The sequence below is a fragment of the Thunnus maccoyii genome, chromosome 16 (genome assembly GCF_910596095.1).
Source record: "Thunnus maccoyii chromosome 16, fThuMac1.1, whole genome shotgun sequence".
Taxonomy (NCBI): Eukaryota; Metazoa; Chordata; class Actinopteri; order Scombriformes; family Scombridae; genus Thunnus; species Thunnus maccoyii.
The window spans coordinates 959,368-976,644 of NC_056548.1; the positions used below are offsets into that span (position 1 = coordinate 959,368).

General features: G+C 38.4%; 1 protein-coding gene and 1 long non-coding RNA gene across 2 annotated transcripts; one reads left to right on the top strand and one right to left on the bottom strand.

Moving 5' to 3' along the window:
- Window positions 1-239: 239 nt before the first annotated feature.
- Window positions 240-5,234, top strand: LOC121881337. The gene is made up of 2 exons (XR_006091753.1): window positions 240-881; window positions 3,038-5,234. It is a non-coding gene; the product is annotated as an uncharacterized LOC121881337 (long non-coding RNA).
- Window positions 5,235-8,629: 3,395 nt separating this feature from the next.
- Window positions 8,630-17,078, bottom strand: LOC121880999 (ribonuclease inhibitor-like). The gene is made up of 4 exons (XM_042388650.1): window positions 16,993-17,078; window positions 15,348-15,521; window positions 11,226-11,396; window positions 8,630-10,225 (listed from the first exon to the last, which is right to left on the bottom strand). The coding sequence occupies exons 1-4, from the start codon at window positions 17,076-17,078 to the stop codon at window positions 10,219-10,221; spliced, it is 438 nt and encodes a 145-aa protein (XP_042244584.1). The 3' UTR covers window positions 8,630-10,218.
- Window positions 17,079-17,277: the final 199 nt, after the last annotated feature.

Below are 17,277 nucleotides of genomic sequence, written 5' to 3' on the forward strand. Positions count from 1 at the left end.
TTAAGCAGACCCTGAAGGTTTCTGTTAGTCTTCTTTCCTTTCCCTACATTTGTTGTACAATTTAATTTATTTTTAGGCTATATTATTTTTATACTGTGAACTATACTTACAGCAGCTTTTATAATGGAAAAACTGCCTGGAACATGTATAATCAATGTATGTAATTAATTAAATTCACTCAATAAAGTTGGGGGAAAAAAAGAAAAAAATGCTGCTTCTTCATGTCTTCACTTCCTTTTGCTGGTTCAGATTTTCAGCTGGAAACATTAATATGTTCATTTTCAAATATTTGTTATTACTATGGAACTAATATTAATCTGCAAAATGGAAAAGTGAAGCTGAAAAAACTAGAAGCAGCTTTTGTCTCCTTCTGCTCGAAAATAAGGAGCCATTTTGTTTCATAAAAGTCTAGGCAGATCTGGCTGCAGACAAGATGGCGGATGTCTGAGTAGGCACTAATGTTTATTTTATCAGGAGCATCAAGGAGTTACGACATCAACCAAGGCCACATACTACAGGATTTACAGCCGAAGCTGTTTATGAACCTGCAAAATTACATATTCACAAATGTATATTTAGTAATTTAGTCATGTAAATGTTGAAATGAAGAACTCATTTTGTTTCAAATCATTCTGGCGGGAGATTCCGCTCCTTGGCAACAGTGACGAAGTGGGACGGTTAATCTCGCGTGAGTTTACAAATAACCGCGAGAAAACGGAGGTGGCATTTGAACTGAGTCAGAAATGCGGTCCCGTCAGTCACAGAGGAGACCTGCTGGATTTCACTGAACCAGGACCACTACAGTACGGGATGGAGGAGAACCAGAACCCGGAGCACCGCAACCACCGACAACCCCCGTGTTACCAACAGGTCATAAACAGGTCAGTGTTCATGAGTTTATGATCAATAATCTCCGTTTACTTTATGTTTAAGGAATTTCCACTCTCCCGCGAAGTAGTATGTAGTATTAAGAAGTATTAAGCTGCCCTGAGTGCAGTTAGTAGTTTAACTCCTTTTCCTTCATAACGTTTTAAACTGACTGACAGCAGCTTTTAATAGTCATGTGACTGTTTTATTATGTGTTTATAATAATATGATATCAGAATAAAAGCTGTCAGAACATGTTAATGCAATATTTATTCATCCGAAACATAGTCAGTTACATTATTAAACTGCACAATCTAGTTTCACATGACTTGTTGTGGAACAAGATGATTATAATACATTATTGTATCAATAAAATATAGATTATATATTATCAGAGGTGGAAGAAGAAGTTCCAATACAGCAATGTAAAAATACTACATTACAAGTAAAAGTCCTGCATGAAAAATCTTACTTAAAAGTGATCTTATACGTAGTGTTATCAGCTTGATGTAGTTAAAGTATTAAAGTAAAGTAGTGGTTTGGTTTTTCTCCAATCTTTTGGTGAAATGCATCAAAGTACAATTTGTCCAAATATTTGGATAATAACAGTAATATGAATATGAACACAACATTAATGTTGATATATATTTAATTAATCCTATGCATGTATTTGTGTATGTGTGTGTACTGATGAGGGGTATGAGGATATGAGTTATTACATAAAAATGTAATAACATATCTCATATGTTCAAATTCTTTGTCAAAATGTGAAACTGTACTCATTCAATAATGTACTGAATGTGTTTGTCTGAGCTCTGTCTTTTGTTTCTTTCATCTTTGACATTAATTTGATAAAACAGTGGGACTTTTTTCTTCTTACTTAGATCCTGTATTTGTTTTTATATTGTTTATTTTGGTTTATGTTCAGGATGTAATTATTTGGCTCTGAAAGTTATCTGCTATTCATTCTGAAAAAGTAGGCCTATAAGCTTTTGCCTATATTACCACTACTATGCAGAATAGCTAATGAACTGAAATATGCTCAAATATGCCCCCCAATATATTGATATAAAAAACATAAATTAAAAAAAACATGCACACACAAACACACAAACCAGCACCTTGGCCTCATCTCATCTCCTGTCCCAGTTGTTACCAGTACAGACTGTAGTTCTGTCGGCTCATCTGGGGGAATGTCACCACCTGCTGGTGTAGCCAGCAACTGCATCTCTTTGTGAATTGTTTCTACAGATCAGCTGTGTTACAAATTGGACAAAAATCCACAAATAGGAGGGAAGTCACAAATGTCCCGCGCAGAGTTATTATAGTTTTATATTTTTCATTACTTTTTATTTCTATTTTGTTTTTCATTTTTGTTTTCAATTCAGTTTAGTTTCAGCTAGTTTCCAGAATGGGTTTGCTTGTTTCAGTTTAGTTGTTGTTTAAAAATGTTTAGTTTTTATTGGTTTCATTTTTTTTTTTTAATATGAATATGGGGAGTTTTGTCAGGGGCAAGTTTTAGGTAGGCAAGGATGTTTTGAGGTGTGGGTGTGTCACTACATAGGCCATTTGTTTGAAGTCATGTTGTGAACTTTAACCCCTGACCCGACCGAAGGAAGCTTCTTGCTATTGTTATTGTGCAGCTTAGACTGCAGGCCAGATGCAGATGTCGAAACTGGTTACATGAAATAATCATATAATAATAGTAACACACACGATCAGTCTCTCCTCCATCTTCACAGTTGCTTGGTAAACAGTGGAATGCTACAGTTCTACATGGTAAACAAGGTTCTTCTTCCCCTTGGCGTCTTTGGTCTGATCGCAGACTTACCTGATTGATCACCACAGCATGACATTGGGTTGCGTACTGCCAAAAGTTGATTCCGCTTCAACTTCTTGCTGGACGGCTGCTGTGGTTTTTCACTGACCCCTACGCAGTCCCCCTCCTGCAGTGTAAATGCACTGCCCCCAGTCAAATGAATGGGAGGACTGCAGTTTTTCCTGCATTACTGGATTTGGTGTGAATGTCTGTGGTCAGGATCAAGATAAAAAAAAAACTCTGGATCCTACATTTCCCATAATGCAACTCTGTTTATGGTTTTAGATCACTTCCTCCACCATGTCATATCACTTTCTCTCTCTTTGTCTGTATGTTTGTCTGTTGTCATAGAAACAACAAGAGGGGAAGGGACTCAAACATCACCGCTGTCAGCACTGTCACAAAGCCTTCACAAAATCAAGATATTTAAAGATTCATCAGAGTTCACACACAAGAGAAACTTCACAGCTGTGACCAATCACTGGAGACCGTAATCGAAAAAGGCACCAACGCATTTATAGTGGAGAAAAACCATACAACTGTGACCAATGTGGGAAAGCTTTCACTGCAGACGATTGTCTTAAAGTCCACTAATGCATTCATACTGGAGAGAGTCCGTACAGCTGGGACCAATGTGGGAAAGCTCTCACTCAACCAAGTAATCTAAAAAGAAACCAGCGCATCACACTGGAGAGAAGCCGTACAGCTGTGTAATGTGGGAAAGCTTTCACTAGAGACGATGTTCTGAAAGCACACCAACTGACTCATACCGGAGAGAAACCATACTGGTGTGACCAATGTGGGAAAACTTTCACCTCAAACAAAGACATAAAAGTCCACCAATGTATTCACATGGGAGGGAAACCATACTGGTGTGAGCAATGTGGGACAGCTTTTACTACAGGCAGAACTCTAAAAGTCCATTGATGCATTCATTCGGGAGATAAACCATACTTTTGTGAGCAATGTGGGAAAGCTTTCCTTAGAGACTGGGCTTTAAAACACCACCAACACATTCATACTGGAGAGAGGCCGTACAGCTGTGGCCAATTTGGAAAAGCTTTCACAAGAGAAGATCATCTAAAAGTCCACCAACTCAGTCATACTAGAGAGAAACCATACTGGTGTGATCAATGTGGGAAAACTTTCACTACAAACTGTGCTCGAAAACTCCACCAATTCATTCATACTGGAGAGAAACCATACAGCTGTGTGGAATGTGGAAAAGCTTTCACTCAAGTCAGTGGTCTAAAAATGCATCAACTCATTCATACTGGAGAGAAGCTGTACTGGTGTGAGAACCTTCACTCAAGGCAGTCATCTAAAAACCCGCCAACACTCAGCATGGTGTTGAACATGTTTTACAGGCTGTCTCCTCTCAGTGCCTTTAATAACAGTATTGTTCTATCCTGAGCTTCTCTACAAACTGAGGGCTGCCAACAGTAACATTAGAATCAGCATGTATGCCATGTGTGGCGCATGTGACCGAATTTAAAGCTCAGTTATTGGCTATTTCTTGCAGAAATGCATCTTGGGAGTCGTAGTTAACTTCTACCCTTAAAGGTTTTTATTTTATTTTTGTTTCATTTGTTTTTTTTTTCAATTCCATGTTGATCCAAGTCGTACAAGTGCTCAAACTGTATCAGGTAACATTGTCTTTGGGGAAAAACGAACAGTATTTTACACCCAAAATACCTCCTCCCGCCTCGCAAATCTATAGATCTAATTCTAAGATCTCCGGTTGATTTGGGTGTGTGAACCCTTTTTGTGCTTTGGGCTGTCAGGATTCAAGATAGCAATGATGTTTGGAAGTCCCTTATTAAAAATAATCAATGAGGGATTTGCAACCCTGTTTCTACTTCAGACTTGTGTGGATAACTACAGGACAGAACTATGAACAGACAATGACAATGGACTGAAGCTGCTCTTGCTTTGATGGAGTTGTTGATGGAGTGAGGGTGAGCAGTTGATACATGTATAAAAAAAACATATACATAAACTGCATACCAGTCATCATGTCAGCAGTTGAGCCGAACTGAACGAGCAAAAGGACTTTTGATGATAAAGATATCTCATCACTTTTTAAGTCATTTTAAGATAGTGAACAGAGCAGAAATGGTAAACAGGTTCAGATCATTACAGTCCGAGTTGTCCACACCTCCTTGTTGTTCTGCTTCAGTGCTGGAATATAAGTACTGCACTGAACTACTGCTATTATGTGCCCGAGGTGCACCCCACCCAAACCTACCTCTCAACTAAATTTCTGTAACGATTCAATTAAAATTTGTAAATAACTAATACATGGATGGAAAAATTGTCATTTTGAGCTGAGCTGTAGCTGGACTCTTGTGCAAGTGCAACCCAACGCCCCGACTAATGGTAGAACAGCAGGAAGCCTGTGGCCTTCGAAACGAGCTGTGGTTTCTGCACCTGACTGACACCTCTGCATCTGTAACCTTTAACCGTTACGACCTTGAAGTGTAAAAATATATCTTATGTGTTCTATGAATTGTGATGTGTGATGCAAACAAATAAATATCTAATAGTTTGTTGATGTTCTGGTTGTTAACTAAATATGGATTTTGAGATGGAAGAAGCTTTAAGGTGGATGATATGAAAGTGGGGGCAACAGATGACTCAAGGCCTTTTTTTTGGACAGCTCCTTTTTGCCCCTTTTTGGCCTTTAGAGAGGGTGTTTTTCCTTTCTTATAACTTTGGCATTAAATTTTTGTATTTTACTTTTTATAACCTGTAATCCTCATATTATTGTAAAAGCCTGAATAAAACTGGATTGTATTTTGTTCATTCCAACCAAATTTTCCTGTTTTGCTCATCTCTGAGGTTATCTGCCTGGTCTCTTAAAGATATGAAGACTCATCTCCTGGGAAAGGCTGACAGTAGAAATAATTTGACTTGAGCTCTAAGAACAGTGACAAATTATTTTTAAAGATAAAAATGCAATGTTTAGTTCAGTTTTTGGAAAAAATCAGCGTGTCTGACACTGTTCAGCTGGCACTGGATGTCTGGTGGGGGCTGTTAGCTGCGCTACTGCTAACGTTTGCTCAGCTTGTTTCTCTGATAATTTCTTAAGATCCCGATGTTAAGCAGGTTTCTGCCGTGAGCGAAATTATCTGCAGAGGTCTTGTCCTGTCCAAAAACAAACGTACACAAGGATTAAAACTTTAAAAAATACTGAATAAAGCTGTTAGTTAGTTTCTCCGATGATGTTTGGCAAGCACCAGACTTCCGGAAGGGGCTGCTAGCTGAGCTGCTGCTAACGTTTGCCCAGCTTGTTTCTCTGATAACTTAAGATCCAACATCTGATGATTAAAAGAGAGCACATTTTTTCCCTGTTCTGATGTTTGATGTGAACATTAACTGAAACTCTTGACCTGTATCTGCAGGATTTTATGTATTGCACTGCTGCCACATGATTTGCTGATTTGATAACTGCATGAATAAACAGGAGCACAGATGTTCCTAATAAAGTACTCGGTGCGTGTATAATAGATAAGTTAATGAGAACAGACTTTGAGATACTCTGTTAATGAAACATGTCATGATTAGTGCATAGATATCTGATTACTGATCACTTCCTCAATGAATGGTCCCTGATGAACTCTGAATCAGCTGCTGAGCGACACAAAACTAATAACTACTCATTCATTTCTAATTTCCTCAACAGTAGTTAATGTTTTTGTGTCTCATCTAGTACAAAACTAACAATTAACTGCTGAGGTTTTACTGGGAATCCACAATGAGTTCCTTAATAACAAACCTGAGAGAGCAGGATTCTCCAAACAGATTTAATAAAGAAACATGTTTTCAACTCTTCACCTGTGATAAAGGAACAAACCTGTCCTGCAGTAGAACAGAAAGAGCAGAAAATATTACGTCAACAACAAAAACAAGCACAGCAGGTGGTGTTTTCATCTGGATAAATGTCCATTTGTCTTCTGAGTTCTCACTAACTGATGTGTTCCAACAGCCTCCGTCAAGTTCATCAAAGCTTTTCTATTGTCTATCTGCTCGCTCTTCCACAGGAAATCAGAAACAAACACAGAAACTTAAACTGCTTCCACAGAGAATCTAAAGCAGCGTTCCTGTAACTTCTGGGGAATTCTCTATTGTTTCTGATGCGCTCCCATCTGGAACCTGTATGTTATTCAGGAGTGGAGTTACATCACCTTTGTCAGCATCTCCTCCTGATCCTGCGACTCTCTGGTTGGTCAGATTTGTTTTTCTGGTATCAGGAGAATGAATGTGAATGTGAGAATGAGGTGAATTACAACCTCCAACTGTTTCTCACTTATTGTGGAGCTGCAGATTCGGCCATAAACTCTGGAAAGACATGAAGACCTTCATAGTTCAAAACTTTTCCCTTTTCTTCAAAGATATCATTTTTAATTTCAAATTACATGATAAAGACTCTGATAAAGATGATAAATGACTCTTATTGACTATTATTGCAAAATTTTACATTCACAAATGTAAATTTACCAAAAAAAAAACATCACTTTAGAGCTGCTAGGATTAGTAGATTAATCAAACAGAATGAGGAACTATTCTGATTATTGTTTTAGTCATTGTTATGCCAAAAAAGAAAAAGCCAAAATACTGGTTCTAGTTTGTCAAATGTGAATATTTTCTTTAGTTTTTACTTCTATGATAATAAACTTGTTAACTTTGGGTTTTGGACTGTCAAAATATCACACAGACTTTATTCTTAAGAAAAATCAACAACAGCTGTATTTCTTATGAAAGCTAACCTTCTTTGATTCTGACAGTTTTATGTTGAGATCTTTTTATATGTTTTTTATTCAGAGTGTTATGACATTCTGCATCCTCTGTTGGCATGGTAACAGTGCTGCTGTACAGAAGGACTTGCTCAGTAAAATTGTGAGTATTGCTGGAAAAATAAACAGCACTAAGCAAGACAGCCTTACCGGAATGTCCCAAACCCGGGCCCTGTCAAAGACTGAAAACCTGCTGCTTCACCCACAACACCCTGTTCAGTGAGCTTCAGCCCCTCCCATCAGGCCCACATCTTCGGGCCCCCAGCTGCAAAAGTAACAGAGTGAGAAATTCCTTTTTCCCATCAGCCATCACTCTCTATTACACACAACAGCACAACAAGGGCGGGTGTGTATGTCCTGCACATAAAACCTCCTCGTACTCACAGCAGTGCTGTAGTCAGTGCTGCACAGTGGAAAGTATGGTATTGTGTATATTTCTGGGCTGCATAGTGTCTTCTCTCACATTGAATATTTGTACTACAGGAGTCTGGATGTCTTGGATTGCGTTTTTCTCTTTAGTGTGTGTTTATTTTACTGTGTATGTTAAGTTTTGGGAACATACTGCAAACCGATTTCCCTCTTAATCTTAATTTTTCTCTATTGTTTCACATTTGATAGACAAAATGATTAATAGAGACATCTAGATTTACTCTCCTCTCCCCACGTTTTAAAATGTCTGTTGTCATGTATTTATTTCTCCTTGCTGTGCGTGTTCAGACTGTGTGGATTGCTGTTTTCTTGTATTGTCACTTGGTGGCGCTGTTTCCTTGTTTGTATATTGCACTTGATTTCCAAGTAACCAAGTACTTCAGCACTAATTTATAGGTCAAATAAAGACAGTGTTCAATTGGTACACTTCCAATTAATTAATTCTAATTGCTAAGATAGCATATGCTAAAGTCTTTTAGTCAGTTCACAGCAGGTCTGCCAAACATGCAAACATACAATTCAACATATATGAGAGATAAGTTTCCAATAATAAATGACTGATGAATAAATATTACACAGACAATTCTTTCCTGGAAACTTTGAAAAAAATAATTAAGATTATAAGAATAATGGACCTTTAAAATAAAGTGTGACCAAAAATTCAGATGGCGTCCTGTTGGTCCAGGGGTTAGGCAAAAAAATCTAACAGATCCACAGATATCCACAACAAAGAACACAGATTCAATCAAATATGGCTCATTTATACACAAAGACAGAAAAAATAACTACAATAAAAATAGATGTTATACATGAAGCTGAAGCTTGGCACAGGATAAAAACGCTGAAAGTTCATTTATTTTCACAGATGTTTCTGCAGTTAGAATTTGGTCTTTGTTTCCCACCACCATCATCCCACCACCCTCCCTTCACAAGTCTACAAAACTTCTCAAAACCACCATTACAGAATGTTTTACACAAAACTAACACACACATACAGGAAGGAAATTAACCAGTAAAACAGACATAAGATTCAAATTTAAGATGTACAGCATATAAAACAAAAATAATTGGTAGATCAGTGGATAAAATTAGTTTGAAGAAGTGATTTAAAGGAAGATAATGACTTATCAGACTGAGCTCCTCAAACAGGTTGATCCAGAGCCCTGACAGCAAAGACCAGACCCCATATTTATCTGTGCTGATAATCAGCACTAATTCATTTCCCACCACTCAGTGTCAACTTATAAAAAAACAAGCTGCACTCATGCAAATCCTGGCTTTATTGATTCAATGATTCATTAGTTTTAAACTGATGATGGCAGATATATATTTAAAAGAGCTGTAAGGACACATCAATATTAATGATGCAGTGTTGTACAATACATGCAAGATGCTGCACTAATGTAGAAAAAAGATGTAAGGGATGTGATTGGATAGGGCTGGATCAGGCATCTGATTCACATGATCTCACCTACAAGTTTACTTGTTAAATATCATTATGAGATATAAAGTATACTATACATTTGAGAGAGGAGGATGCACCTGAACAATATATGTTTCTATTGCTATGCTGTATTTACCTTTATGTAGAGAACAGAAGTTAACTTGGTGTGTAGCTAAAAGAGGAATTGGACATTGGAAGAGAAGATGTTCTTCATGGAGAGGGTTGTGCAAGATGCAGCACTATTACTGGCTGTGAAACCATGTAGCTGAATCAAGATAATTTCACCAGCTGAGTTGAATTACCTGTTATCTTAATGAAGATAGAGGCTACATGTACTTCTCAGGCTTTCTTTACAGTTTGTAAATATTGTCTTGTAATGATTTTTTTTTGTCAATTAAGTTTTGAAACATAACCTTGATAAGTTACCTGCCTGGTTATCTGTATATACACATAATATACCAAGCTACCTCTGTTTAATATTTCTAGCCGAGACTGTGAGAAAACTACAAAATGTCATCATTATTTCTACTTTGCTGCTCTGACTGTGCTAAAACAGCGACTTCTCACTCTCTCCCAGGAGTAATCCTACCCCTGCTGAAAGTCAGAGTAAATTCTCCTCTGCTTCATTAATTAGTTTTAGTCCTTGTTAACTCTCAGTGCGATTCTGAGACGCTTAATAAATATGGGCCCAGGGTTAGAGTCTTACTTATAACACCTGTTTTGCACAGTTTGCAGTCAGTTAAAAGACTTAAATGAAGATGACAAAGTCCAGATCCAGACTCCGGTCCAGATGGATCATCAGGATATAGCTGATTCTCTGTCAACATACTCCTGAATGTTCACTCACACTCTTGCAGAGATCATCAATGGCTGATGAGAGAAAAAGAAACAACAGAGGTCATTAATCAGTGTTTAGTGAGACTCACTTCATCAGCTGTCAGTCAGTGATGCAGCACATCCAGTATAAAGAGCAGCAGGGACTTCAGTGTTGTTCAGACCAGAAGTGGAACAGCTGTGCAGCGGAGCCAGCTTCCTTTCAGCTCTCATGTTAATGTGTTGGAGTGAACACACTGAGCTCCAAGCTCACACACCTGCATAGACTTTTGCTATCAAGTCTAGTTACTCTGCAGATTTCACTGAAGCACTACTGTTACTGCAGAAACAGAGACATTCACTCATCAGTTTACTGATGGATTTACTGTTGATACATGTGAACTGTTCTAAAAGCTTAAAAGCTACAGAGTCTCTGTGGGATTCGAAGATATTCCCTGCTGTTAAATCATCACATGACAGTCAGAGCTCTCAGCTAAACATCTGCTGTGATTCCTAGACTTCAGCAGAGGTTCTGGTCTGTATTAAGACCACATAGTTACTAAACATAATGATGGTTCTGTGAAATCAGAGCCAGTCATTTGCAGGCTGTGTTCAGACTGATCTTAGAGCTCTGACAAAGATGAACTGATCAATTCTTTAGTGTTGAAATGAGAGAACAAACACTTTCAGATCAGATTAGATGGTACAACAGTTTGATGATGAGGACCACTGTCTCTATACATCTTGAATGGCTTAGCTGTAATCAAACTTTATTTCCTGCAGACATGAACACAACAACAACAGTCGTCTTCACATCAACTCAAACACATGATCACAACAAACTTCTGGCTGATTTGATTGGCTGAAAGTTCACTCTCTCTGTGTCTTTCTGTCCAATCATGAGGCCTGTCACCATTCTCCTCTCACAGCTTCACTGAGGAAAGCAGCCACTGAGAGGGTCAGAGGTTCACCAGGAAATACTGGATCTTTGCTTTAATACTGTGTTTAATACAATACTGCTGAAACCAGCACAGACCGGTTCCAACTCTCTACTGACCACATAATCTGCAGTCTATAGTGTGGACTGTGCAGAAGATCCAACAGCAGCTGCAGACTTGACTTCAGGTTGTTGAGGGATATCCCCAGCTCTCTCAGATGGCAGGGGTTGGACTTAAGAGCTGAGGCCATTGAAGCACAGCTGATCTCTGACAAACAGCAGCAATCCAATCTGAATAAATAAAAAATGATGTCATTTTAGAAGACAATGTCTCTGCTTGCAATCATTCAGTGTTTCATAATCTGTTCAGAGCTGAAGAACGTTTAGAATGTAGAGGTTAAGAAAATGGAAACTCCAAACACATGAATCCTACAGGATACAGGTTAAAAAGTTCATCATTATGCACCTTTAAAAAAACATAACAACAAAAACATATGCTATCCCATAAAGCAACACATGGACCTGCTGTTTCAACTTTATCACTTTGAGCACAGACAGCAGAAACTTAAAGTCTGCTCACTAGTTAATCTGCACTGTCTGTATTTGTGTTGACAAGACATCATTCTGATACCTGCAGACAGCTGCTGGCTGGTGTTAGCTCTCTGGCAGGTAGAGACAGACTGAATACAGTAGAACCTGCACAATGATCCGTCCGCTTCCACGGTTTCACATCTCATAGTCAGAGATAATATCTCGTTAACAAACACAAACCAAGAGCTCAGATCAGTGTGTGGAGTCTTTTCAGTCTGTTCCTCTTGTAGATGTGATCTCTAGATCCACTATGAGACAGCCAAAGTCATCTGACCATCCTGAGTCACGGAAGTCCCGTGAATTGCTGTGGGTCCACAAGCTGTGTCTCAATTCAGGGGCTGCATCCTTCAAAGGACACGGTCTACAAAGGATGTACTTTGTAGTCTGCAAACGTCAAACTGAGCGTTGTTAAATGAGGCAGTTTGGTCTACAGAGGATTTCAAGCTGCGTTACCACCTGTTCCCGCCCTTACCCTTGCATCACGAAGCGCCGCTCTTGTTGCCTAGCAACCTTGACAGCTGCAGTTGACATTCGGGACACAGCTAGCAGAAATGGAGCCTGAACTTTTAATTGTATTACTGTGGCAGCCCATTCAGGTCCAGGAGCAGCACCAGCGACTCTGTGCTTAGCTGAACCAAAATATACATAAACATATTTTCTTAGGCCTCATATTTATAAAATTGAAGTTCTAACTTTTAAGGACCTGCAAACACACTGTTATTCCATTTCTTATGTACTTTATATTGTAAATAGTTGTAAAGACGGCTGTAAATGAAATAAACAATGTCTTTAACGATTACTTTATTTCAATTCATTCATTCAGTGTTTTATTTTTCAACTAATCTCTTGAGTAGAGAAGAACCTGTCCATTCTCTCTCTGCTCTCCCTCTCTCTGCAACCTCATGTCTTCCTTCATGAGCTGAAGAAGCTCATCCTCTCTCTCTCTCTTTCTCCTAAGTGGCTCTGGCTTCCGAGGATGGGAGGACACTGTATGATCATTCTTCAATTGGAACAGCAGCGTACCTGCCTCAGCTTCAACACACCTACCTGACTGTACTGTGATCAAATAATCTCAACTCAAAGGTCCATGAAACATTTTTTTTCTCCCCAATAATATTGTCATTAATGCAGTAAATTGTGTTTTTCAGTCTGTAATATAGCTATAATAAAAATCCAAACTCTTAAAAAGCTTAATAAAATAAAAAGGAATTTAATACAGACTTGCATTTTCATTTTAATACATTTATATTTATTGAAATGTGGTGATATCTGTACATATAGAGCCCCAGAGGCAATGCTGTTGTTCTGTTCAGTAAAAACATGAGTCTTCACTTTAAATTCAGACAAACTAATGTGGCAGCTGCAATTGTTAGATTTCATCTGTTAGACCACCATTTATTTTCCAAAAGGAATTATATGATATATCAAAATGCAGAAGAGACATTAGAGCCAGTGGTAAATTACCAAGGAGCTGCACAGATCAGATCATATTCTCCCTGGGGTGACGACAGGTGTTGACCAGCCAATCATCTCAGGAGTTGGGCTGCTAGCAGCTGAGTTGACCGGCTGGTCTTACCTGGTCAGCGGCTCCTCACATCTCCGAAAACATTGGAGCAGATTTACAAGCAATCGTTATTTGGATAAATTGACCACATATTGAAAATCTATATGGTTATGTTCTCACCTGAAAAAATATTAAAACTTAATAAAGTAACATACTTAACAGTCCTACAACAAAAATGATGACAGCTATGTCTGCATAAAAATCTCCACCATTGCTGCTGCCGGTTGGTCCGAAATGCATTCTGGGATAAGTTGGGCCCAAGTGGGTAGCTCCTGGTCTGAAAAGGAAGCCAATGCAGAAATGCCTTAAACCTGCATTCTCTCTAATGACCAGCAGGGGGTGACTCCACTGGCTGCAAAAAGAAGTCCAATTGTATGGAAGTCTATGAGAAAATTACACTACTTCTCATTTGATTTATTACCTGAGTAAACTCACTCCTGATGAGTTTATGGTCTCAATCACTAGTTTCAAGTCTTCTTCAATGCTTCATAATGTTTGTTTTGTAAATTATGGCCCCGTTTAGAGTGAAATAGATGATAAAGCAGGATATGCTTTAGTACGTTGCTACAGTGTGATTGACAAGTCACTACCACAGCGAAAACGTTGATTACGCAACGTAACCATGACGTAACACCAGATTCACAGAGTATAGGCATACCTGCTGCTATTTCACAGTGTGTTTTCAGTTCATGAAAGTTAATTGTAACATTTTGGTTGTCTAAAAAAGTCTTGTTCAGCATTTGGTTGTGATAAAAGACCCTAAGGAGTTGGATGTTCAGTTTTTCTGGTGAGTACATTTTGTTTTAATTGTTTTGGACCTGTTTTTTGCTATTAGCTATATTTGCTTTAAATTAGCATTAACATTATCACTGTTAACCATAAATCATAAATGCACCGTGCTAACCAAACTAGCAGCTGATGCTATGGTCAGCTCCACCCTCTCATCCAAGTATGGTCACTTCTGGCAACAAAAATCAAACATGGCGACAGTCAAATCACTAAACTTGAGGCTTCAAAATGGAAGTCCCCAAACCAATGGGTGACATCATGGTGACGTGTCCATATTTTTACGGTCTATGGTGGAGCCATGAAGGAACCATCCGTTGGATCCTCCAAATTCGGGAAAAGAAGGCCACATTTCTTGGCTGCATTTGAAGGAACCTTCTAAATGAGACAGCCTTGGTGGCCACTGTGACACATTCGGTTTTCAAATGCAGCCTGTGAAGAATGTGGCCCTTGAATTCAAGTAGGTCTATTTGCAGACTTGCAGCATCTACATGACACACCCACTTTAGTACATGACACGCCCACTTGGTTAGGTTTAGGAATGAGCAGTAGGATGGTTGGGGTTAGGGATCAGGGGGGTGTGTCCTGTAGTGAATTGGGTGTGTTGTGTATCTCTGCAAGACCGCAAATAGACCTTTCTCCCTGAATTGAGACACAGAGACAGACAACTATTCAGGTCACAGTTTATGGCCCTGTCGTGATTTAAGGCAGCTAATATAGCAGCTACAATCTACATTACTTTAAAACTTAAAATAAGATTTTGTGCATGTTGTAATAACTGAATTTCCACAAAGTAGACATTTTACGCTGCTCTAACTGAACCATTTACAACAAGTAACCACTGCATACACACAACACAGTGAACATGTACATGTTTACTGAGTAAAGGTGCAAATGCAAAGATTGATCGCTGGATTTCAAGAATCAAGTATTGATCATTCAAATAAGAACTGTGATTAATTGGAAAATCTGTTTTTTTTATCCAGCCATAAAATTTAGGGGATAGAAGCTCCAAACACCTGAGCCCTACAGGATGCAGGTTAAAAACTGTCAAATATATTAGACAAAAAACTGTTTAAGAGGTTCAGGGTGAATTATCCAGTGTAGATATTTCTTGTTATATGAAGGTTTTAAATGTCCAGCTCAATATTGCTCTAACACAGTCAATGGACTAAACCACTGAAGAAGAAAATAGACTTTCCCATAAAGATACTCATTGTGGAATTGTGTCTGCAGTTTAGTGTCACCATAACTGTCACAGCATATTAATCTCAGCACAGAAGTAAAAAATGTTGTCTGACCTCAGAGTGTCCAGTCTACAGTGTGGACTCTCCAGAAAATTACACAGAAACTTCACTCCTGAATCCTGAAGCTCGTTTTCACTCAGATTCAGCTTTCTCAGATGGGAGGGGTTGGACTTCAGAGCTGAAGCCAGAGAAGCACAGCTGACCTCTGACAAACTGCAGCAACACCAGCTGAAAAAAGAATAAGTGATGTAGATAAAAATCCATTTATAACCCAATCACGTGTGTTTAGGTTTTACATGTATAGTTCTACATTACTGCGTCCTAATCAATGAGCTTTTCTCCAAAATGAGTGGAGTGACTTTATTAGTGTGTTATTGTGGATTGTATAATAAAATTGTGGATTGTATAAAAGAATATAATAAAAAAAATGTTTTTCCCTTTAGCAAGTAAAATTGATCAATTTAAAACAGATATTAGTTGAGAGGATCTTCTGTATACAGAAGAATATCAACATTAATTTACTTTAATACTACTACTACTACTAATAATAATAATAACTTAACTTGTATAGCAACTTTCATACAAAGTGCTTTACAACAAAAATTACATGACAAAGACATAAAAGAACATAAAAGTAAGTAGAAACATTGATGTAACACAAGATGGAAAATAAAAAAAAAGTAAAACCCAAGTAAAACTTGATAAAGTGAAACTAAAATACATAGAATGCATAATAATCAAGGAATAAAATATGATAAGAACAAGTTAAAGCATAGAATGTATAACATAAATTAAAATATAACATTTTAAAAGTGCAGCAGAGAGCAAGTGCCAAGCTATTTACATGCTTGGGTAAAAAGATAGGTTTTAAGCCTTCTTTTGAAATTATCTAGTGAGCTGGCTTCCCTGATATCTATTGACAGTGTATTCCATAGTTTGGGGGCGTAACTGACAAAGGCTGCGTCACTGATTTTCATTCGGCTGTTGCTGGGAACCCCCAATAAACCAGCAGCAGATGATCACAGTGTTCTTGAGGGCACATAGCTAACAAGGGATTTGGTGACATAATTTGGTTCTTGCCCGTTTAGGGCTTTATTTATAAGTTGGAGGACCTTAAAGTCAATTCTAAATGTTACAGGAAGCCAGTGCAGAGCAGCTAAAACTGGACTAATGTGTTCTCTTCTCTTGGTTCTGGTTAATAGCTGAGCTGCAAGGTTTTGGATGAGCTGAAGTCTCTCAGTGGCTTTTTTCGGGAGGCCAGTAAAAAGTACATTACAGTAGTCTAGCTGGCTTGAGATGAAGGCATGAGTTAGTTTCTCAGCATCTTTTTGATTTAGAAATGGTCATGCTTTTGCTATGTTTCTGAGGTGAAAAAAAGATGTTTTCATCAACTTGTTGATATGTGAACTGAAGTTTAGATCTGAATCTAAAATAACACCAAGACTTGTGACCTCAGATTTAATCCAGGGAGTTAATTTCCCCAGACTATAAAATAGCAATTCTCTTTTTGTTTTGAGGTTGACTAGAAGGATTTCAGTTTTATCCTCATTTAATTTAAGAAGTTTTCATTTAAGAAGTTATTGTTCGTCCATTTATTTATTGCTATTAGACAGTTGGTGATGGAGTTAATAGCTGCAGCATCATATGGTTCTGCGGATATGTACAGTTGTGTATCATTGGTGTAACTACGGAAACATACATTGTGTTCTCTGATGATGTCACCAAGTGGCAGCATGTACAGCGAGAATAAAAATGGGCCAAGGCAGCTCCCTTGTGGAACCCCATTGCAGTTGACATATTTCTCAGACTCAAGGGGCCCCATCTTATGCCCGGCGGCGCCAAGTCCAGCGCAAGTGTCTTTGCTATTTTAAGATCGACGCAGTTGTCATTTTCCTGTCCGGCGCCCACGTTGTTAAAATGGCAAAGGCACTTGCGCCCATCAGAATGCCCATGGGCGTGTTGGTCTTAAAATGAGGTATGGTCA

Coding starts and splice junctions, on each gene's coding strand:
- LOC121880999 (XM_042388650.1), bottom strand. CDS start 17,078: ATGGGGTTCCACAAGGGAGCTGCCTTGGCCCATTTTTATTCTCGCTGT. Junction 15,522..16,992: donor ACATCATCAGAGAACACAAT/GTATGTTTCCGT, acceptor TTCTTTTTTCAG/CTGGTGTTGCTGCAGTTTGT. Junction 11,397..15,347: donor TGTAGACTGGACACTCTGAG/GTCAGACAACAT, acceptor TTATTTATTCAG/ATTGGATTGCTGCTGTTTGT.